General features: G+C 37.6%; 1 protein-coding gene across 5 annotated transcripts in view; it reads left to right on the top strand.

Annotated features, from left to right (window-relative positions):
* Positions 1-24,374, top strand: part of OSBPL10 (oxysterol binding protein like 10) — a 116,965-nt gene that overhangs the window by 55,230 nt on the left and 37,361 nt on the right. For 2 of the 5 annotated variants that reach the window (XM_086742743.1, XM_086742746.1), the window contains exons 5-6: positions 12,212-12,446; positions 20,390-20,544. In XM_086742743.1, the coding sequence (XP_086598869.1) occupies positions 12,212-12,446; positions 20,390-20,544 (390 nt within the window). The remainder of the gene's footprint in view (positions 1-12,211; positions 12,447-20,389; positions 20,545-24,374) is intronic. The other 3 variants (XM_086742747.1, XM_086742744.1, XM_086742745.1) reach the window with 3 other exon arrangements.

Genomic DNA, 24,374 nt, shown 5'->3' with positions numbered 1-24,374 from the left:
CACTGTTTGTCCATGCAGGTTGTGTCAAGAGCGAACCTAGTTCATTTATTTTATTTTTTTTTTTTCCCCCCAAATCTGAAAAATATAAATGATGCAAACAGGGCTTCTTTTCGTTTATTTTTTTTTCAGTCTGTAGTTTAGGAGTAATTGAGCAAAGACAATAATTTTCAATCATTTAATAAATAGCAATTTATAAATTAGGGATAATACAGTGCAGATGATAGCTACGTTCAGAGACTGCTGCAGCATTAATTTTCTTAAGCAATTGCATAGAAGCTAAGATTACTCTTTACAGTTATTAAAATATTTCATTAAATTTTAAGTAAATGGTAGGTTCCCAGGGGAGCTTGAGAAGTCAGATGGGAAGAGAATTCAGTCTCCAGCTTTTGTATGCCTTCAAAACTCTCACTTAATTTTGTACATAAACCAGAATTCAACTGTTCTGTTTTATATGCATATATAAACCAGCATAGCGTCTCATACACTTGCCTACATTTTTGGAAAGCTATGAGGCTGTTTTCCTTCACAATTAAAGCACAAATACTGCAGTAGTTTCAGTTTAGAGTTGACAGTTTGAAAATGATGGTTTAAAGAAAAAATACTGTAGTAAATCTTTTCTCAGATGAGGGTATCGCATCTCGTGGCTGCTTGTTCAGTGGCCTTGCTTCCAGTGTGTGTTTCTGGGGGGCTGGCTGGTGCAGCAGTGATCTTCATAGCAAACCCTGAACACGACAAGGTGCACTTACCTTCTGCAACTCTGTTTATAATGCAAATTACTGCTTCCAAGATACATGGACTGTTTTGTTAACCCACACTTAAATGCTATTTTTATTAAATTAATTAGAAGATTTTTTTTTTAATGTTCTCAGTGGTAATTGATGACAATGTAATATTAGCTGGCTAACCAAGTTTGAAATATTAAGTACAGAAAGTACTTATGTAAATGCCTTCCAGGAGAAAGTAACCATAGAAATGGCTCATTCAGTTTACATAATTATACATGTTTATTGAGTGGCTTACTATAATCTTCAACTCCTTTTGTAACACCGAAAGTGCTACATGCTGCACTAAGAAATACAGGAAACCCTTAGATTGTACGACAAATGGGACTAGTAAGCACTGTAGCTCTCATCAGCTTTTGCTACATGTTCTTGTTGTGATCTACATTTGTAATGCTTGGCTTGCAGGTTTTGAGTGCTTTAGAAACTTCGTGTGTGTTACAGAGATACTTCCATGCAACTGCTTACCTGCTTCTTGGTTGCAATTCTGGTTTCTGACAATATGCTTTTAAATATGGCTAGTAACGTGATGGATAGCAACATTTCATCCAACAAGCTAAATTGAACTATATCAACCTGAATTTGACCTGAATTTTGTAGCTTATGTGTAAGTATTAAAAGCAGTATATGTAGCTTTGTATTGAAAGTACTAGATATATACCTGTAACTGATGAATTATTTTTAATTTTTATTATGCTTCATGTATTTGTCTGTGGCTCAGGAAACAGTCTTACATTCTTGCACATACCGATTAGCATGTTCTTCTGATGATATCTACTGTGTTCTGGGATGACAGGTTGCAGTTTTTCTCACAGAGATTCCCAGTTACCCAATTGCAGTTTTATTGGTAAGTCTAGGCTGGCAGACAGAAAACACATGAATTTATGGAAAAAGGTGTTGTATAAATGCAATTCAGCCATATTACAGTATATTATAAAATGGCTACTCAAAATCTTTGTGGTGTTTGTTGAGTCACTTCAGTGCTGTGAAGTTAATGATGTCAACTTAAACCAGTTGGCAGTCAGCTTTGGGACATGGGGCGAAGTCAAAAAGGGATGGATTTGGAATGCTTTGTCAAAAGTCACAAAGGTACGCATTATTCAAGGCTCAGGAATGGCAGAATTAGATAGCCTTGATAGTGACAGTTCACTTGTTTTTCAGAAAACATGAGGTGAATTGAAGGTAAGGTGGGGAAGTAATATCTACTTTGGTTAAAATTAAAAGTTATTCCAGTGTATACCGCACACCTGAGAGTTGTTTGTATGACAGAAATAAAATTTTATTTTATACTTGGACACTACAAGCTAGGTGGCTAACTGAGAGAAAGGAAGTATAAGCATTGTTGGGAAAGGGAAGAAGCACTGGAACTGTCCACCAGAAGTTTGGCTAAGTACTGTATGGAATATTGGACTACTCTGAGTGGCTCTATGTGTGTTTCTGTATTTCCAGGTGGAATAGAATATTTTTTTTTTAATAAGAAATTTTAAAAGTTAGAGTTACATTTTCTAGCACCATTTGTTCTGAGAGAAACCTCCTCATCTTTGAAGCTATGCTTGTTGAAATGTGTAATTCGGGTTCCAGTGCAACATGGCCTTTTCTCTTCTAAAGACTGATTTCGCTTAAAGTGCAAAGACCAGATTCTATCAATAGCGTGCTATATTGCGGTAAACCAGGAGAAGTTCCCTGTGATTGCTGATGCTGACTTAATGACTAGCAGCAACCTTTTAGGTGCTCTTTTGAATACTTAAAATTCACAAATGTGCCTTAATTGCTGATAATCAAAATATGCTTTCCAGCTCTGTGGTATAGCTATTAACTTCCCCGAAGTGATCCTTCTGAGGTATGTAAGAAAAACTGCTACTCAGAAGAGCCCATAGAATAACATTTGCTTATGAGCAACATTTAATCACTAAAACTAATGACCTTCCTTGCAAATTTTATGGTAATTCTTATCATTAAATTGTGTAAGAATAATTTCCCGCAAGGTGTTTTTTTATAAGCTGTGTTCTCAATGCTGCATTCTGTGATTTAAAATACAATAGCGTACTCTTCCTGCTTGGCTGGATGACAGCCAGTTGCTGTCCGAGATTTACTTGAACTTGCAAGCTCCTTCTTTTTGCTTCTTTAATTTTTGGTTCTGGATCACTGGAAGCAACTTAGGGCGTGTGAAACAAACTCAGCAGCCGTTGTCTGCTTTTTCTCTTCTCTGTGGTTTTAGCTCAAGATCCCAATGTCCTGTTCTCCTTGAATCATCTTTGATAGTAACTGCTAAGTCTTAGTAGGTGACTATTAGTAGGATATGGTTAATTTAGCAGTTAGATTAGCAAAGGCTCAAGAAAAGAGCTCTCAGTGGGAGAACCTAGTACTTACTAGTTCTGTTTTGGTACAAACCTCATACTGGTAGCGAATGTCATGCATTATCTGTACGTGTAGGGTATCCACAGGGAGCTCTAACGCAAAAGGCAAAAAAGAAAATCTGTCATATCTCCTGCAATAGACCCTGATCCTCGGAGGTCTCCCTCCACTGGCAAAATGTCCAGTGCTAGACTGATTCTAATAATTTTGCAGAAAATGTATAGCCCACTCTCTCTGAGTTGTGGGGAAAAGTAGTGCTCATTGATACAGTTTGTCAGAATCATGCTTTTTCACTTCAGTATTTATTATGGCAGCCAGCTCTTACTAAAAAGCATTAACTTCTCATCTAAAGACTTACGGAGTAGCTCCATGAAACACTCTTAAGATAGCTGACACTATCAAAGGAATTTTATTTTCCTCCAGTGCTTCAGTACTTTGGTTTGTTTGTAAATCTCCCTCTTCCACAGGAAAAATAACCTGAAGTTTATGTTGGTTTCAAAGGGAAAAGTGTCCTCTTCTTCAGATCTTAAGCAGCAAGAAGAGATTCTGTGAATAACTAGTAAATTTGGGGAAGATGACAGGAAAAGCTTTTTTTTTTTTTTTTTTTTTTTTTTTTTAAGCTACGAAATACGAAGCCATTCAAAGGAAACTGAATATCTCAGGGAATTAATTAAGATTAAAAGCGTTCTCTAGTTTAGAAAATCCAAAATTGTCTGCTAAAACATTCTCTGGCAAGATTTGAACTTTTTGTCCTAGTCCATCTCCATGGATGCAAGGTCTTTTCTGTAATTCGCCCTCTCCCCCCCATTTCCTTTCTGTCCTTCACTAGCTCATTTCTCAGGTGAGGAGAAAGACAGATTGAATACAGAAAGCATACATTAAACCTTAAGTCTGGAACTGTGGTCATAAAGAAGTGTAGTAAGGGATCTGCCTGAGGTAGCAAAGGGCAGTTATCTGATTTGTTTTGGCCTGAAGTAGGTGAGCTGTTTTGCTGAGATTTCTGGAGGCATTCTCAAGGATCCTGCCAGAACTGCTGGATCTTCTCTACTAACTAGCATGTGTGTTGTAAGAGCTGTGAACCTCTCTGGTGTTTCTCAATTTGCTTGATGTAAGAATCGGAATTCTGTAGAAACTTGCAGCGGACAGTCAGATTGACCTTGAGAGTGTTCTGCATTCAAATAAAGTGCATAAAGCCTAAGAGCATATTGACAGTTGTAGATGTCATACACTCCTCAATGTTTGAAGATCTGTTAAGTGTATCCTGTCTTTTGTTCTTCTGAATGGAGAGTGCTTTTGTAAAACAGACAGGTCAGCTCCTTTTCTTGCTGAGCTTCTGTCTGTTTTAAAGCACTGAAGGAAAGGAGGAGCTTCCTCTTGTATACCTGAGTTGCAACAGACTGAGACTTTCTTGAGAAGATAGATTACTTTTCCTCCTCTGGTACTGGAAGGAGAGACCAGAGGGGAGATAGATTCAGATTAGACATTAGGAAAAGATTTTTTTTTTTTTTTTTTTTTTTTTTTTACAATGAGGGTGGCGGAACACTGGCATAGGTTGCCCAGAGAGGTGGTTGATGCCCCATTCCTGGAAACATTCAAGGCCAGGTTGGACCGGGTTGTGAGCAACCTGATCTGGTTGGAGATATTCCTGCTTCTAGGGGGGCTGGACTAGAGGAGCTTTAAAGGTCCCTTCCAACCCAAACTATTCTGTGATTCTATGAATGTTTAAGGCTTCCAGACCCATCAACAAAAAAGACTCTTCTCTCCTTTTTCCTCCCTCCCCCAAATCCAGTAACCTTATGGGTTAAAAATAGTCTGCAGACCTACAAAATACGAAGTGTGATTATTGTAGCTGTGCAACTAACAGCAAGGGAGTTTGGAGATGTGACTAATAAGCTACTGTATAATAGACCAATGAGTAAGAAGTCTATAGTCCATCAAATGATTAATGCATGTTGTCTTCAAAAAACAGAATGATACTATCTTGTAAGGATATGCAGCAAGTGTCCAAGTCAGAGAATTTAAAAATATAAAATAGGAATTGAGTGTGTAAAGAATGGACCATAGAATTATGTCTAGGACATGAATAAGTAAACTTAGCCAATTTTAAAAGTGCATGTCAGGAGTTGGTAAATAACAGCTACTCCTTGGAGTGTAGATCCTGTGCTGAAGACCCTGGAGAGCCCCTGGAGGTGCTGCTGGTGACCAGTGGAACAGCAGCGGTGTCAATGGATGCAGCAGATTGGAAAGCTAAGAACAGGAAACAGTTGAGTCAGTGCATCCTCCACACCTTGTTTTCTCCTGGATGTCTTGGATTTGGCTTTCAGAGTCAGTCCTAATGACATTTAATCCTCTGTTCTGTAAGGGTTTCCTCACAAGGAACCGCCCTGCAGAGCATGCAATGAGAAGGCTGGGCAAAAAAAGCCAAAACAAAACCCCAAAGGAAATAATGTTTTGTTAGCTGAGACAATGAAGATACGTAACAACTGGCTTTTCAGTTGTTCTCTTAACAGAGAATATGTAGATTCTTAGTTAGGGAAAAGAGAACAAAATATCAGATGGGGGTGGGGGTAGCTTGTTTTCATTCTCCTCCGAGGGAAGAAATAGAATTGTGAAAGCAGAGGCAAGGACTGAAAAGAAAAAGATACGTGCTCTGGTGATGAGCTGCCATCCTGATTGTCAGAGGTATAGTTCTATTTGTTCTGTAACTTTTTGTGGCTCTGTCTGCAAATTACATGCCAAGTGAAAATTAACTTGCTCCTTTGAAGCTTCATTGATAGGATATATGTATCTACGCCTTAATAATTATTATATAACAAGTCATTGCAATTTTATTGTTCATTGTTTGCTTCTTGAAAATAATTGAGGTTAAGCTGGCTGCTACCCAGAGGTGACAATAATGGAGAATTACATGTGTATTCTCTGTAGTGGGAGGGAAGCAGTAATCAAGAAAGGACAATTGATATGGATGTAATTATATCTGGTTCCATCTTTCCAAGATGCTTTCAGAATATCTCACTTGGTGTTCTAGGATCCTGTCTTAAAATATTTTTTTCTCATTAGCATAGTAGTGTTCACAGAGGCTACTATGGATCTTCATCCAGATTGAAGCTCCCTTCTGTTCGCAACTCAAGGAGGTCTTTTTTTGGTCGGAAGATCAGTGTAAAGTGCACAGCAAAGTGTACAGATGTGTTGCTTGTGGAACTCGAGCGTGTTTGTGGTCATCTGGTCTTCTACATGTTTCTATAGTAGATGCTTTTAAAACTGAAATGCAAAATTCTCTTTAGAAGAGATTTGTGTTATGTATTGTGGTTCTTCTGGCAGCAACCTCTGTGTCTAGCTCTTTCATTTTAGTTCTATATTAAGCTGTAATTTTGCCTTCCTAACTTGCATGCTATTGATGGAATCCCATTAAAATATCTATGGACGTGACTTTTTACTGAAGAAAAGAGAGAAGCCTGTGAATCTTTATCAGGAAATTTCTTTTGTCAAGTAGGAAGAGGCACGTAGCAAGTGACCTTGTGTAGTTTGAGAACACTTTTCAGAAGTTAAGCCAAGGCAAAATTCTCTTGCTCTGTGGTGGTTAGGTGTAAATGCTTAACTCAAACTAAAAATGCATTAAATTCGGGGGAAAAAAAAATCACTTTTACTGGAGTTGTAGAAGTTACCTTCATTTGACAGACTTCTCAGTTGGAGAGGTATACATTTTGAGTTGGTGATTAACAGTACTTACAGTGGTCTTTTGCATGTGTGTTATTTTTCAGAATAAATAGTTGAAAGTGGGAAGATTTCATGGACACACTAAATGGGAATTGTGAACCTGAGCTGAATTGGTAGCTAGTTGTCAACTTAATGACTAGTATGATTGCATTCATGACATTTGAGTTTCAGGTATCTGTATCTTACATTTTGATATATACTTGGTATATGTGTGTGTATGTGTGTGTATATATAATAGCTGTCTGTTTTAACTTTTAATTTTCACAGTATGACAGCTTGTGTTGTTGATGAAATACAGGTCAAGATTGCAGGAGGAGTCCTTGCTCAAGGTCAGAATTGATGACATTTTTAGGTTTACATGGCAACCCAATGTGTTTGGCTTACAGCGACTTAGAAGCTTTTTATTTTTGTATATGAACTTTCTTATCTTCTGTCACTCATCCACTTTTGTTTTCAAGAAAAATAGTGTTTTATATTAACGAAAAGAGTAAAACAAACCCCTGTGGTATATCCTTGTTTAACAATGAGAACCAAGGTTCTGACTCATATCACTTATGACTTACTCTAGGGTTGTTTGGAAACCTGATCTCTCCTTGTATCCCCCTATCCTTTCCCGTTGTCTTCTGAAATGTTTTTCTTTTGGTACTATTGTTTGAAAGCAAGAAACTAGTATTTGCAGAAAATGTATATGTGTGTATGATAGCGAGAGATACCATGTTTTCATATAACACTTAATTTATTCTAAAAGAAACCAAACAAACCAACCAAACAACAAACCAAACAAAAATAACCCTGAAAACTGAAGAAGGAAACTGGCTAATTCCCAGCCTTTGAAGGCAGTAAAATTCTCACAAGGGCAACTTGTCTTAGGGTTGGTAAGAAAATAATCCGTGTCGCATTTCTGTTACTATTTAAACATCTGAAGGTTGTCCCATGCAATTGTTTATTTTTACAGATGCTCTGTTTTTCTTAGGAGCAGTGTTGTTTGTTTTCCTATGTTTTTAATAATTGTTTTCAACTTGCATGCAGTCAGTAATGGAAAGGATTTAAAAATAAAAATCACTGCATTAAATCTTTCAGAGGAATTGCCTGGAGATAAGTAGGCAGACAATATGCTGCTAGTGGTGGTGCACAGATAATACTACAGTAGAGAAAGTTATTAACTGATGGAGCTGAACATCTCCTTGATGAATGATTACTAGCATGTCACAGAGGAGCCTGACAATACAGAATTTATGTGGGATCTCCGTGCTAAGAGAATATTTTTCTTTTGCTCTGGTGTGTTCTGGATTTTTTCATACACACAGATAGGTGTATCTTAATACCTGCTGTGAAAGGATTCAATATGTGCAAAGATCAATACCAAAAAGGAAAATGCTCATGTGTGTATCAGATTGTGGCTCGGGAGGTCTGAAGAATCTACCTCAGGTTTTATATTCCAAAAGAAGGCTGGGAAGATCTGAAGTATTTAAATTGTGACGTAGAAAGACAGGACTCTCCACGTGTCCTGTATGACAAAGACACAGTGTCTGCTTGCTCTCTGAGGTAATATGTCTGAGGTCATTTTTCCTTTGCTTCAGGGAGCTTGAAATCACTGTGTCTTGGGAGATGCCCCCGAGACAGCTGTGGGTCACGTAGTTTCGTCGATGACTTAAAGCTGGTGTTTGCTTTAGGTTGTTGTGATGTGCTGTGTTAGTTGGGTGAAATCCTGTAGGATCAGTAATTCTAGAAGGAAAGATGTTCTGATTATCATACTGCCCATCTGGGCTTGACAAACAGAGTTAGGCCTGTTAGTCCTCGAGTCTGGATGACAAGAGCATTTCCACTGTAAAAAAAATAATGTCAAAAGCAGTCATATGCTCTCCCTTTTAGGTGTGGCTATTCAGTTTTCTTCCTCTGAAATTTCTGTTTATCTTTGTTTTAGAATGGGATGAAAAATCTTTAGCAGAGAGTTTACTATTGCACTTAATAGTTGTGAATCTCTCTCTCTCTCTTTCTAGTTTCAGCAATAAATTGAAGTCTTAAATAAAAAAAGACATTCAGGTTTTGTAAGATAATTTCTCTGCATGGGAAAGATTAATACATCATCTAGTATTTTAACAAAATATTGAATTACTGTAATTTTTTCTTTTAGCACAGAAAGTAGCATCTCAATTTTTCATTATTATTTCTTAAATTAATTTTTAGCAGCTAATTTTAGCTTATTTACTGTATGAAAGAATGTTCTTTCTTTCTTGTTATGTCTGAAACACATTTCTTCCCAATCCTAAGGTATCTCATAGCTTTTTCTGCCTGTCTTTCACGCACTGTGGGAGTGACCTCGAGAATAATTTCTACTTACCCATTTGTTGGGGATCTTACCATGTCCCATACATGTGGTTGGCAGCGTGTTCACAACAGGAAGATCCAGGAGATGCAATTCCAGCTGCAAAGGAGCAGTTACCAGTTGCTGTGGCTAGAGGAGCTAGGGAAAGCAATCACACAGGATTTTAAGATCAGCCAGGGAGAGGAGGAAGCAGGCAGCAACAGAAGATGAGAATTGCCTGTTCTGAAGCAAGCAGTAGAGCGGGGATGACCTAGTGAGGAAAATAGTCTTTGCTGTTGTAAAAAGTAGAGACTTTGAGCTGTCTGTATTTGCAGATGGAGAGCTTTAAGGTACTCGAATAGCCCTGTGTAGGAGCAAAGTAATTAAAAAATAAGCAAGTTGTTTCACTTTGGAAAAAGAAAGTTGCAATTTAACTTTCTCAAAATCAAAGCTTTTCATTGTAGTTTTGAAACTAGCTTAGAGTGCTAATAAATCAAGCACGCTGACTCTTCTCCCTCCGAGATAGCAAAAAGCAGGCCCACAGGTAAGCTAGAGGATAATAGCTGCATGGCTAGTGCCTGTCCTGTTAAGTGTCAATGTGTTTAATGAGTTTCGTTTAGGACGATTTGGTGGTTTTGTATTAGCTCCTCATTGGTTTACTCTTTTTAGAACAACCACACTTCACCTCTCTTAAAATCATTTGTCAATGACTTGTTTAAAAAAAATACGTTGGCAAGCATGTAAAAAAAAGTTCTGTTATTTTCATAATATATGTCATTTCCTTCCCTTTTTGCCACAGAGTTGTTCTGTGACTTTCTAGAGTAGGGGAGGTTCTTCCTTTTTCTTCTGTTTGTTCAGCATCTTAAACAAAGTGAGTGTTGAGCAGCAGATGTTCAGCAATCCTTGAATCCTGCACAGAAGTTGCTGTTCCTGGTGTCGTCTGCTGCATCAGGTCTGTACAGCAGCTGCTGGTATCACAACTATAACATGAAACTAGGTAGCACAGAAAGGATAAATCCAGAAGGCTTCTTTAAAACTCTCTTAGGTCAGTCAGAGAATAGTAAGACTCCGAGCAATACCTTGTTTTGGATAAAGGGAGAATAAATACTTGATTTTATTTGAATTTCTTCTAGTCTCGGAAGAATATAGTTGATAAAAGCCTGTAAAGCTTGGGGCTAGGTAATAACTGCAAACATTCAGTTGATTTTTCCAAATATTTCGTAAGCGCTCTGGTCAGTTATCTTATGCTCTTGCCTTAGCGGCAGAAAAATGTAGGTGTCCTTTATTGAGGAGGAGGGGGAAATGGCAATCTTTGAAGTTTTCAAAGTTTTATTTTGCATTTTATTTCCTGTGGAAGCAAATCTTTGGGAATGTAACCTGTTTCTGACAAAAATTTTCTTAAAAAAAGGAAGGTAGGAAAACTGATCACTTAGAAATGAAAATAGAACATTTCTGTTGCTGTGAAGCATGAGAATGTCGGGTTTTCAACTTCTATTCAGGATGGGAAAATGAGGGAATTGGTGTTCCCTACAATTATATTGTGCTGTCTTCCAGGGAGATCTTTTTTTTTTCTTCTAGCCATTCCTTCAGTTTGCCTTCCTAAGCTCTCTTCTTGAGGGAGGAATGTTTGCATGAGTGTGTATCTGTGGTGCACTTGCTTTTGTTTTAGCTTTGAAGCAATCCTCTGTCTGTGCTATGGAGCTCAGTTATGTGGTATGTAACTTCTCAAAGCAGAGGACTGCCTGGCTTTCTAGCAGTTCCCTAAAGCTGCCCATCGTGGAGGTCTGTGTCACCTTCTGACTGATCTTGTTTTCTGTCAAAGGGAATTAAAATTGACTGTGGCTTCTGCTGAAGCTTTGTCCTCTGTTTTAAACATTGACTCTTAAAATGTCATTATTGTAACCTTCAGAAAGGCATTTAGCTAAATTTTCTTACAAACCTTGCAACAACAGCTTTTTACTTCGTTCTGCTCTTTGCAAGGATAGTTATTTGCATCTTTGAGTTCAGTTTCCTTTCTTGATTTTCAGTGCGCTAAAAGTATGCATTTTCAATCAGTCTATTTATCACAGCATAGGGAAGCGGCAGGAAGCACACTGTACTTTGAAAATATAATAATCGTAAAAAAAGTAACGACGTTCATCATAATACACTTCTACCATCTAGTAACTTGGACAAGTGGAGCTTGAAATCTTTGTTGCTTACAAAGTCTTCAGGTATTTTTTCTTAAAGCTTTGGATACCTCAGGTATGAACCTGTAATTTTTTTGCAGTAAGTTTTTTGCAAGGTAAGTGTAAGAAAAGAGGCTTGTCATGTGCGTGTGTAATTTCCTACAGGCTATAGAAACGAAGAGAGGAGTTTTAAACATCTCCTTTTTCTTTTGGCTTGAGAAAGGATTTGAAAGCTTGCCAATTTGTTTAAGGAACAGCCTACTCAAATAATGTTTTTATCTGCTATACAAGCACACATTTCATCTTCATCTGGATGGTCCAAATCTAGAAACAGATGAACTTTGTCCCTGACAGCTGGTATTCATATCTGATAGTAAATAAATACTCTATATTGCGTCCTATGCTAATGTCTGTAAACTTACAAGTTACCTTAATTTTGTATAAACAGTTCCTTACTGATGCTTGAGAAATTAAAAATGGCCATTCTTAAACTGTGATTAGTTATTTTATATAGGAAAGAAGGAGAAGGGACAGTGTAGCTTCATTGGGTGTCTCAGATCACATGTAAAGGAAAGAAAAATCTAAGCCTAAATCAATAATGGAGAAGGAGGTAGAATTTTCGTACTTTTCCTTATGAAGACTTCCAGAAAGTATGAGACACTCTATCAAACCTACTATGAACCTACTATTTTAAGAGACTATTTTCTCTAACATAGTCTTGACATTTTTACAGGCCTTTGGTAGTCTCAAGCCCTTCGTTTTTGTAGGTATGTATATGGTATGTTTGGCTTGGAACATTAACATCCATTTGTGGTAGTTCTTCACATTTAGTCATTATATCAACCCATAAGAATTTAACAGCTACATGGTGATATTTCCTATGACAGCAGATGTTTTTGGACCTTTACCAGATCATGAGCCAAGTTGAGGGACAACAGAAGAATCTTGTACAAGCCATTGAAGCTCTCCCAAGTTCTGGGCCCCTTTCTGCCTTGGATCAGGACTTGCTGCTTTTAAAAGCTACCTCTGCTGCCACCCTGAGCTGCCTTGGAGAATGCCTGACTCTATTACAGCAAAGCATGCATCAAGTGGGCCAGCATCATAACAGGACACTGTCATCAGGTGAGCACAAGCTCTCTTGGTTATTATTTTATGTGCCTTGGGGTTTTTATTATGGTACTGAAGCAGGCAAAATTAACCGTTCCTCAGAGAGGCAAGTTGAGGTGAGCAGCTTGTAAGCTTCTACAGCTTCAAGTATAATAATTTTTTTTCTTTGCCTAAAAAAAGATGCAAAATCTATTGAAATTAGAAGAGAGGAGGAAAGAGATTGTCCTAAGTCTTCTCAGGGAAATCAAGTTCTGAAGACAGCAAGACCAAAAAAAAGGGATAGTGGAGAACAGGTAGATAAGTCTACATTCTTAATGACAGTGCAGAACCTGCTTGGTTGTTTTGCCTTTTTTTTTTTTTTTCTTTCTTTCTTTCTTTTTTTTTTTTTTTTGAGCTTAAAATCACAATACAGATTTCCTTGATAAAAATACTTGTAATATTATGCAATGCTACAGTGAAAATCATATTTCTAGTTTTCAACATGGAAAGATGCTGCTGAGGCGGATTTATTCCAGTCTGTAGTTTTGCTTAAATCCTGAAACACTTCTCCATGCCGCTATTTAAAAAAACCCCAAAACTGTGGCTAATTTTTATGACCCTAAAGTGTCAAACAGTGTGGTTCTACATTGAGCTTTGCAAGCATGAACCTCTCAGTCCCCATGTAGCTCAAGTTTTTTCAGTTCACCCATTTCTGTATCTCTGTCTGTAATATCGGAAGTTGGAATTTTAGCTTTCTGAAAGAGTGGTCAGTGTTTTTCCACACATGAGCTGCACTGCCTAGTGTAAGAGCAGGAGCAGGCTAAGAGGAGTAGCAGCAACAGAACTCTGGATATGGAGTGGCTTTTTGTGTTTTCTTCAGGTGTTTCAACAATATTGACCCCAACCTGTCCTTACATATAGCAGGTTTACTACAGGGCAGGATATGCCCTCAGGGATGCCAAGACAGCTAGGTAGGAAGCCCTCTGAAGAATTCCCATTGTGGGGAGAATAGACATGTGAGAGGGTCAGCTGAGTAGGCAAATGTTGTAAAAAGGATTGTTGGAAAAAAGCAGCATAAAAACTTTGACAACTATACTATGGTACATCATTGCTTTCCTACATCCAGATTCTGATATATTTCATAAAGGAACATAAATGAACAAAAAAATTTCTTATTTTCTGTATTTTGGTTTTCTTGTAGAAAATGGGGAAAAAAAAACTTGCACGTATCTAAATAGTAACAATAAAGTGCATTTAATTGAATTATTTGATATAATTTAATTTCAAAAAAGAATGGTTTGGAACAAAGATGAAAAGCATCCTTCAAAGAAAAGTCACTTTCTAGTTTCAAAGTCTCTGAAGGTTGTTTTTCCTGTCCATGTGATCTAAGTGAACTGTCAGAGATAGATGACTTGAGCAGTACGTGTCCTTGAGTCTGTGTCCTAGTCATCTTCTGTTAAATCAGTGTCTGTGTTTTGACTTGATAATGATTTTTGAGGATCTGTGTATGAAAACAGAGAAAAGCAAGCATAACATTAGTAATTGCTGAGAGGGAATTCCATATTTTATGAAAAATGATGGAAACCCACTACTATAAAGTACTTAAAATTTCGTAACTGTTTTTGTTCCTCCTAAGACTTTAAACTTGTACAACAATCCTTTCAGGAATCAAATTTATGTAGCGCTGGTTCACACTTTGGTGTAGCTGTGAGAACTGAACGCAAACAGTTAATGCTTCAGTGTGTATGTGTGCTTATTCATTGCTATGTAATTAAGCTGCTGAAATATTTAGTCTCTTCTCCTTGACTGTAAACGGTCTTTAAAACGATTTTTAAATTTTTCTCTCCCTTTTCTTTTCCCCAGGCCTTGTTATGCAACACAGTTGCCTGAAAGAACCTGGCCTACAAGTCTTGATTACTGATTTTCCTAAACACTTAATCTTGTCCAGGCGTACTTTGATAGACTTAACATTTCTGCGGAGTTGGTAGAGTTTCAGAGTCATCAAAGCTGCATAAACTCATACCTAATCAGACTAATGCCTTTAAGTAATCCTCTAGCAAACTCTGATTCTGAGATGATCTATTTCATTTCAGTTCTGTGTCCCCCAGGTGTATTTTCTTAAATTTCATACCCACAAGGCATAACCAAAAGATGACCTTTACTGTCCCCTGTTGTTACTGTTGAGTGAAAATGACTCTTTTTCATTTAAAAGCTGTATATTCCTCTAATAGGAAGTCTCAGACTCCTTTCCCATGAGATGTGATGGCCCTGGTGCAATTTAGTGCCAAATGTTTCCATCCCAGTGCTGTCTCATTACTGCATGGTGTCCAGGATGCTAGTGGGCACTGTGAGGCACGATCCACTGAATTTTGTAGAGAGAGACAAGATAGGAATTTGGTAACTTGTTTTCTTGCTTCTATTCTGTGGTTCATGAAAGCCATCAAGTCCACAAAGCAGCACAGTCCTGCTCATGTGGAGTGTGAGAAATAATCAGTGGCTTAGCTTTGGTGATTTGAATTTACCCTTGAGTTCAGCATCAAAAGCTCTCACTGTTATGCCATAAAGAGAGGAAAACTGCCTGTAAAAGTAGCTATATATCTGCTTTCTCTGTGCACCGTAGGCCTTGCAATCTTACTGCTTCTAAAGCAAGGACTGAAAGTAGCTGAGAGCTTCTCACCTAGTACTTATGGAATGCACTCATCAAGATTATAATTAAATAATAGCTATTTTAAACAGACTTACAACCCTTTATTGTTTTAAACAGAAAAATTATCTCCTTTCTTTTGATGTATATGTTGCTTTGTTTTCCAGCAATACAAGTAGAAAGAAAACAGCTTGGACGTGCAGTTTAGTGGAATCTAGGATTGTATAGGTCTTGACTTCAAATGTTTTTATGACATCTTTTGTCGTGAAATAGTTTGAGGATGACATGATTTTTCCTCTTCATTTTCATGTTTCTCACGAGTTGTCAGTCTTAGACCTCAAGCCTACAAGCAGACGTGAAGATTAAACTGAAGTCTTCAATCTTGTCTTGAAGGGTAGTCAATACAAGTTTTATTTCCACTCTAAAGTTTCAAGGAAGGGATTTCATGATTGTCTCTTATGTTAGTTCTTGATTTTGGAAGTATATCAACAAGAACAGTCAGTGAAGCAAAATCCTGTCTGTGTTTCTACTGTTAAATCAAAATAATGTCAACTTCATTTCTAGCTGTCATTATTAAAGGTATGTGCATAGATCACTGGCTAAATTCTTTGTAATTTTTTTCTTTCATTGAAAAATATGCTGGAGAAGCATTATTTGCACGTATATAGTGTGAGTTGAAGATGAGGGATTACACCTATACAAGCTTCTTCGGGTTTAGGAATTTTGCTCTTTTTGTAGGAGGGAGAAAAATGTCATGGATTTTCTTAGTGGCCAAGAATGTCACCACTTGGGCACATGTATTTGTGTAAAGTATTTGCTAATGAGCATTAAGTGCCTTGTGAACAAGCTGGAGCTCATTTAGCATACAGACAGGAAACAGGTGCCTTTTAAAATAAAAATGTGGAGGAGAAACTTCTGTCTTCACTTCAAACTTTAAAACTTCTAGTGTTATTTTTTTCTGCCTGGGTAGTCTTTGGCAGAAGAATATCTCTAGAGCCTATTGACTGCTATAGTTAACATCCTCCCTCCCAAACTGAGACGAGAGCAGATTTGAATCTTTGTTTTAAAGTAGCTTTACCAGCTTATGTTGTGTTTTAAGTCTGGTTTGGTTTTTTTTTTTTTTTTTAATTTAGTGTTTTGGCAGACAGAATCCTGTCTTGTAGTAGCAGCCTGCACGGATAAATCCATTCTTCTAGTCTGTGTTTTGCATTAGCCATTAATTTACTGAATAAAGCATCTATCTGATAGGAATCCCCTTCTATAGTTTTCTGCTTCTCACTTGCCCACTTTTCCAAAGTGTAAAATAGAAGGTTTCTTTTTTTTTTTTTGAGGGTTTTTTAAAAACAAAACCCAAACTCATCCTCACTATGGATTTTTCTGAAGTTCATTTGAATGTGCAAATACTGCTTATTTTGGCCTCCATGGCAGCAAATGGATTGAAGATGATTCTGGAATTGGAAGGAGATATACTTGAACTTTGTTTTAGCAGATTCTCTATTGCCTCCTTTTTGGAGAAAATAAATGGGTAGGAAAGGCAAAGTCAAGATGCTTTCCATTTGGTGACAAATGGCAACTAGGGATTTTCCAGCAGCTGAGATGGCAGGAGGAGAGAAAAATGATCAGAGGAGTCCTCTTTCTTCTGTAAACGCTTCCCCCTGCCCCCAATGCTTGTGGGCAGGGAAGAGTGAAGAGAGAAGACAGAGGAGAACATACTTTTTTGTTACTGGTGTAATTTACTAAATTTGGCATGGTCAGTCAGGTTTCTCTTAAATACATCATCGCTAGACTTGCTTCACTTGAGAGTAACCAAAACCATTTGACATTCTACCTAAATGCTAATACGTTATTCCTTATATATTCTTTCTTTGGAAGATAGTATTGTTTTCTAGTCCCCTCACAGCACTAGCAAATAGAATGTTGTCTTTCTAATCTGAAAAGCAGATATGCAACTGCTGCTTGCTGTTGCTGGTTCAGCCTGCTGCAGGATTCAGCTGAGAGAAAAAACTGTCACATCAATCCCAGGCAGGAGAAGGAATCCAGATCTTATCTTGGTCTCTCCTGAAGGCCTACCATTGCATTGTTAAGGGGGTATTTGTTAGAGTATATTTATAGTGTGTTGCAAGACTTTTATGAATAGATGTTAGCTTACAATTGTGCCAGGAAAAAATGTAAGTGATTTTTTTTTTTTTCAGTCTATAAACCAAGACCAGAGGACTTAAAAATAGCAAGGTTTTTGTTAGAGAATTGAGGTGGGTGTTAAGCGTATTTTATGCATCAATTATCACTCAGAAACATAGTTTAAAGGTACATCAGGTACCTAGAATATCAGAACCAACAAAAGAAAATCATCAACTTTGCTTAACTGAAAAATCTCCTGTGAACCTTCTCTTTGGGGAGGATTTCCCTCCCTCCTGCTGTGTACACCTGTGAAAGGATTTCACGTTTCTCCTGAGGACAGTTGTGTGGGATACAGCCTGTTGTGCCATCTGAAATAGAGTTTTGTGAACTGTAGCATTGCTATAGGGAAAAGAGGAGAGTAGGTTGTGTCTGGATGCTGTACTTTCCTTATGTAGAAGCATTCTCCTGTGCCTTGGTGGATTTGTCTGCTGCGTGTTCATCAGAGTGGAAATCGAAGTTGAGGGGAAATGGGAAGGAAGCTCATTTGAGGGTATTTTCTATAAGAACTCTCATTTTGTGTGAAATATGCACTAAACTTCCAGAGGAATCCGGGCTTCCGTTTTCACTCCTGGAACCACAAAACCAGCACTGTGCAGGTAGAAGAGATCTAACTGATTTTACTAGTTGTGTATTTGGTACGTCCTTTCTGGTTTTTGCGTCGTTTAGTGCAGAAATAGATGTTTTGTTTTAATTAGCGTAGTGCTTTGCATAGTCTTAAAGCAAATAGTAAAGTAGCTGGGTAGCTGTCAGTGCTTTTATATAATTTGTGACTGCTTTTCTGGAGAATTTCTTTAGAATTGTGAAATGTGTGAAAATAAGAATTGAATTTACTGTTCAGCTGTCTTTGGTTATGACTGTGAGGACACAGCAAAAATCTGGCTTAAAAACAAAACAGTGACAGCAATTTCTTCCTATTCTTATCCAACTTTGAAGATAGACTTTCTTTCTTATAATATGTTTAGTTTTTATCTCTTTTTTTTTCTGGAAGTCTTTAGAAGAACAGGAATTGAACTATTGATAGAAAATTTTGGGTGCCATAAAGTGGCAAAGATGGCAACTCCATTAGTGTGCATCATGTTATTTACAGATGGCAGTTTAGTCTGCAGAGAGTAAATGCCAATAAAATAATTTGATTTGATGTGGGACAGAGAACAACTACCCATACTATTTTGTGGTAAGAGTAATTTCTACTAGTGCAGACGAGAATGTTTTGGGTATCCAACTGATAATGTGAGTGAAGTAGGGGCCATGTTATTGTGTCCATTTGCTTTCTATGTAGAGATTGTATTCTGATGGTAGTTGATTTTAAAATTATTTCTGATGAGTTCGGTCTTTATGCTTTACTTTTGCCTGAAAAGTAGGCTGCTACATTAGGTATATGGCAACTCCCTTGGGATGATATGAGAATGCTGACATCTCAGAGTAACATTTGTACGTTAAAGATCATCAAAGGTTTTCTGATGGCACTTTGAAACTAGACATGGAATTTTTTCAACTTGTTCAGAGATATGACTTTTTATTTAGTTAGTTTCTGTGGCGTATGACTAATATCTTTTACTGCATATGTCTGTTCTGCAAAGTAGTCAAGTTCCAGGCACACAGAATTTAAGGAAACAATTTTTCTCATATGCAGAGGTGTTGAGGAAACAGATGTGCTTTATCCTTTGGACCTTAACTCTTGGCATCCTATTGGTGTTGGCTAGGTCATAATGTGTTGTTAAGGTCTGTTTAAAAATTGATTAAGTTGACAAGATTTCTTGTTTTGTGAGGGCAGCATTGCCCTTGGGACAGGTGGAAACACATGCTTGCATAGTTCTAACAGTTTCTATTTCTGTAAGAGAGTGTTGAAAATATGTGGAGAAAGATGAAGAAAATAATCTTTTTATTGTTTGTTTGCACTGAAGAGGAAAGCTATTATATTGTTTTAAAAAATATGTGATGGTGAAGTAAATGTTCACACTTAAAAATTTCCCCTGAAGCAAGGTATTTATTCAAGTGGGACCTTGTGCTTATTTACAGAAATTAAATTTAAAAAAAATTTAAAAACAATTGTTTACAGTGAATAGATTTTGTCTGCAGAGAGAAAATGGATTGCTTGAGGAAAAGATTGGATGACTTATTTTATCTTTAGAATTTGGTAAGAGGTCAACTGTAGGATTTGTGGCCGATTTTTTAATAATGTAAGTGTTAATATAATAGTACATGGCATTACTTCACCAAATCAAACTATTTACTTTAATGAGGAGGCAACCTCCGATAACCCCTGGTGATACAGAGAGGAGAAACTGTGTGTTCTTTAATGTATTTGTGTTGATTCGGATCATCTTTAGAAGTTGTGAGTGATGAGAGAAGGAGATCCTCCCTATGGCACTAAATGTATTTTCATATACAAATTATGGTAATGATTGAGGAGCTGCAATTTTCTTATCCATATCTGCATTTTATAGCAGCGCGTAATTAATTAGCTGAAATTTAAGACCTATGCTGAGGGCTACTGATTTGAATGTTGATAATATGTTTTAGAGCATATTAAGGAAGGAACAACTGTGTGGTTGCCTCAGCTGGTCATTTTTTTTCTGTCCTGGCATCATTAAATACTGACCCATCCTGGAAATCAGGTGCCCCCAGAAATAAGGGTTGTTCTTGTTCTGGTTCTGTTTGATTCGTATTTAATTTGTATCTTTCTAATGAGACCTCTTCTAAACTGTGGTCTTGGGACCAGTAAAGCATTTTAGCTCTTAATCTAGAAAGAACTTTTAATAGTACAGATAGGAATAAAATACAGCTGCTAAGCTTAAAACTCTAATTTCAGGCAGAAGAAACCGAGGGTTTACTTGGATAACTTTGTAACTATAAAAATAGTGGATAAAGAATGATTGCTTAATTACCAAGGTGTGCCAGATTGTATAATCTTTCTGTATAATTCTGTCTGGTGGTAGGAGTAATATTTTAAAGTCTTCCTTCATTGACTTAAAAAAAATATTTATCACATAAATTGACATAGAGGATGCTGGAGTATTTCTGTTACTAAAGTAAAACTGTGCACGGAAGCAAGTAAGAGATAGCAGTTCATTTATATTAGTAGAATGATGAGGTGAATGGAAGTAATCTGTAATCTGTCTCTTGTACAAAAGCTTACACCCATTTTCTGCTTCAGAAGGTATCCTAGGATGGCCTGGGCCCAAGTCACACTCCACAGAGCAACTGAAAAATGGTGCCCTCAGCTCCTTATCATCTGCTAGTGCCAACATTACGTGGGCCATTGTACCATCTGCAGCCCAGGATGGACAGGCACTGCAACCAAATACAGAGGTAAGCATGCTGTGTCTCTATAGGCCATTTCTGCTGGGTCTGAGACTTGACATTGGTTAGATGCAAACCATGTATGATGGTGGCTGCTTTTATTAATTACTTACTGTACTTTTTTTCTTTATAGTACCCTATTTGTTTGAAATTAGTTGTGAAAATGCTAAGTTTCATGCAAAAGTGCACTCTAAAAACTAGAAAAATATGTTCATGATATTGCTGTGTGCTTTTGCTTCTCTGAGGTACTTTGGACGGAGACAGCGAACTATGGCAAGCATACAGTCTCTTTTCTAGTTGTAAAAGCAATTAACAGCCTGTCAGTACACATTTCTATCTTCTGGTGATAGAAAAAGCTCTTTGTTTTTTATGCTTGTTTGATGTAGACAGGAGACACTAGGACCACATTTGCTTGCTACTTGTTCTTCCATGCTGCTGTTTGCTCTTGAGTAGAGCTAACTGTTCTTTGAGTAGAAAAACTATACTGTTTTCTGACCCCTTTTCCTGTTAAGTGATTATGGGCAGAACTTGTCCGCACCATCCCACACCAGCCTGTTGATTTGTGCTTTTGTGGCATTTACTTGGTAAAGGGCAGTTCTGGAGCATCGACTCTTTGAGGAGGCTCACAGCTGCGTATCAGGCATCTCATGCACTGAAAGTCTCTCACCATGCCAAAGTTCTTCAGCTTCTACTGTCAGCTTCGGTTACCAGTGCTGCCTACCAGGAAAACACTTCGCTCTGAGACCCCACAGATTGTAGGGCACCTGGAGCACATGAGACCTGGAGAACTGGAAAGAAGTTTTTGAGAGAGCTGAAGAAACCCTTTTCTACTAGTGAATGCTTTTTGGCAATTGGAATGGCTTGAATTCATCTATATTGCCTTGAACAAAACATGTAATGGCTGGGGACATCAATAAAGCTGTTTGTTTTTCTAGTTCTTTTGTAGTATCTTGAATTGAATATAGTTAAAAAAAAATCCAAGGATAAACCAGATTTTTTTTTTTAAATATTACATGTTACTTTGGTCCTCTTCCAGATCTGTCCTTAGGAAGTAATTTCAAATTCTGTTACTCCTAGTGTCGATTAATCACAATGTTTGAATTGCCTGTAATAGCTTTTTATTAGGAAGTTGTGTAATTTGTTTTTCAGATAAGCCAACTATAGTTCTTACAGTGTGTTTTTAAGACAAGAGGCTATTTAAGAATATTGTTCTGAAGTTACTACTTTACTCACTTACATACCGCAATTTGTTTCATTAGGTTTTTTTGGATGTTTTTGTTCTTGACCAACTGGTAAACCCAAATGGAATGTGGAAGCACAGGCTTTGCAGCGAGAACATATAGAGCAGCAGCTGATTTAACTCAGAGTTACCATTTTGCAGTTGAGTTGAGCCATTGAGGACTTGTTTTAAATTTTTTATTTTTTTTTTTTAAAAAAAAAAGTCCAATCCACTCCCCTTTGCTTGCTGATGAGAGATACTGGGTTGCACATGTGGCTTTGAGGTACTGCTTTGCTTGTGGAACTCATGATTTATTGAGAAGGATATAAACAAGGGAGCGTAGCACTGTTTGTAGTACAGAATCATAAGTGCTTTGTGGGCAACCTTCCTGAAATCAGCAGCTTGCATTTGGAGGCCCTGGGGATTAACCCTTAAAAAAGAAGAAAAAAGAGCAAAAAAATTATAATAAATAAGATTTTTAAGTTATAAAAAGCTCAATTGAATATGGTGTTTTTAGCAGAAGCAGTAAGTGAAAGTTTGTGGATTGGTGGAGCAACAAGAAGCAGCTGGACTCATGCATGTAATTTTTGTTACGGTAGTACAGTTTATTAAGCAGAAATTTGGTTTTCCCCCAAGAAGGTGGCCTGATTCAGGCCACACTCCTGGAAGGTCTTTCCAAACCTGCGTCTTCCCTTCCACTAAGTCCTTCTGTGCTTCGTGTTGTCTGACACTATTGGCTCACAATTTGAAGTGCTCTTTTAAGTGTACCCAATACATTTTTTTTCAGTTTTGATCATTTTGATTGAGATATCAGTGCCCCATTGGAAGGCTGAAGCACAAAACCTGAATTATGGAAGAGGCAAATAGTTACATCTAATGTAAATTGGAGCTTTTGTGTTTTTCATATTCATCTTCAGATCAAGCAAGTTGTCATGCCCTGTTACAGAGGCTACACCTCTCAGCTGCTGTGGCCAGATCCTTTTCTAGGAGAGGAGGTGAAGTTTTCCTAGAGTGCTGCAGGTTCTGCCCACCTGGCCAAGCTGAGCAAGTGTTGAAAAGGAAGCTGGAGCTGCTTCTTGTTGTGACTAGAGAAAGGATGGTGAGAGGACGGGGTTTGAAGAAGAGAAAAATCTTTTGAGCAACATAGCATCCTTAGCAGGGTCACAGTTATCTGAGCCAGGTTGTCATTCAGGAGATGATGTCTAATACTACCCAAAGTTATCAAAGGTGTTTGACTTAACACACTTCACCAATTCTATCTGCAGGATTTAAGCATATTTTAAAATCTATTCTGTCCTGTTGTATGTCTAAGGCAGAAGCCTAGGTTTGGCACTGAGTAGCCAGTTTGTTTTCAACGGTATAAAAGCACTGAATGTGCTAATTACTTAGTATGTGTAATTACTTATAAAGGCAACTGCAAATCATCACACTCCACTTGTTTTGTAGTCCAGATACATTGTTATTAATAATTGTGGTGGCATCAGCAGAGAATGAGAAAATGCATTGAGATGTCATTGTTTGTCAAATTTTTGACGTTGAAGACCCTAATTTTTTTTTTTTTCATTTATCTAGTAGTTTCTTTCAGATGTAGAAGAAAAGAGGAATCCACAAGTGTCATTCAAATGAAGCTTATTTTTCTTAATTATTTTCTTTTAAAAAACCCCGAACTAGGCACTGGGTCCTCCTCATTTCTGAGGGAGTTGGTAGTGTCTTAATGGGGCTTAGCTTTCAAAATATACGTGCCAGAAGAAGTGAGCCTTGCTTTTACAGAAGTTACAAGAAAAGAGTGCTGGTTCCTCTATCAGTGCTACCAAAATTAATTCCCATTTCTTCTTTCATTGGGTCTAGTTTTTTATTTTTAAAAATCTGTGCTTTTTATGATATAACCTATATCTCTTCGTCAGAAGCTATACCCCAGAGGAATGGGAGAGCGCTTTTTGGCTAACACTCAGCCTAATATAGCAGATGTACCGACCAAACAAATTGTGAATTGACCTGTAGTCTGAAATAGAAAAAGCCATTAAAGTACTACCCTTGAGGAACAACCGACTCAGCTGCTTATATTACAGAATGTTGTTTATAAGGAAAAGATAATTTTAGGTACGTGGATCAGCAGTGATTTTAGAAAGAAAACAGAGATGTTTGCAATGTTGGGAGGGAGGTGAGTGCTGAGGAATCTTTCCCGTGCAGCGGGCTGCCAGTGGCAGCAGTTTCCTGGCAACATAGCCAAGTGGCTGGATGTGTTCAGTGATACCTGTGTTAATTCTCAGCACAGCATGTAGGCGCGTTGCAGCAGTACATTAAGCAACATCATTAACAAACCAATTACTTGCTCTCTACCGTGTTCTCTATATGTTTATGAAGAAGCATGGATCTGTATAATTCTCCTCTGGAATAACAGGGCTCATCTAAGGCAATTTTCTTTGAATACTTAACTATTCTTGAGGGACTTACTAGTTTTGGAGTTGAGTTTCAGTATGGTAGGTGACTAAAGACCTTTCTTTTTTGGTCTGTTGTTGCACTGTCAAGGCTTCAGGAATGCAGAGGTTTTTTTGGATCTTTTTGGTCTGTCCACCTGAAACATCAGATGAAAGCCAGGATAAGGGCTGAGCTGAACAGA

This window comes from Chlamydotis macqueenii, chromosome 2, assembly GCF_036417535.1.
Source record: "Chlamydotis macqueenii isolate bChlMac1 chromosome 2, bChlMac1.mat, whole genome shotgun sequence".
Taxonomy (NCBI): domain Eukaryota; kingdom Metazoa; phylum Chordata; class Aves; order Otidiformes; family Otididae; genus Chlamydotis; species Chlamydotis macqueenii.
Note: the sequence above shows the minus strand (reverse complement) of the source record. Positions and strands in the feature narration are given on the sequence as shown.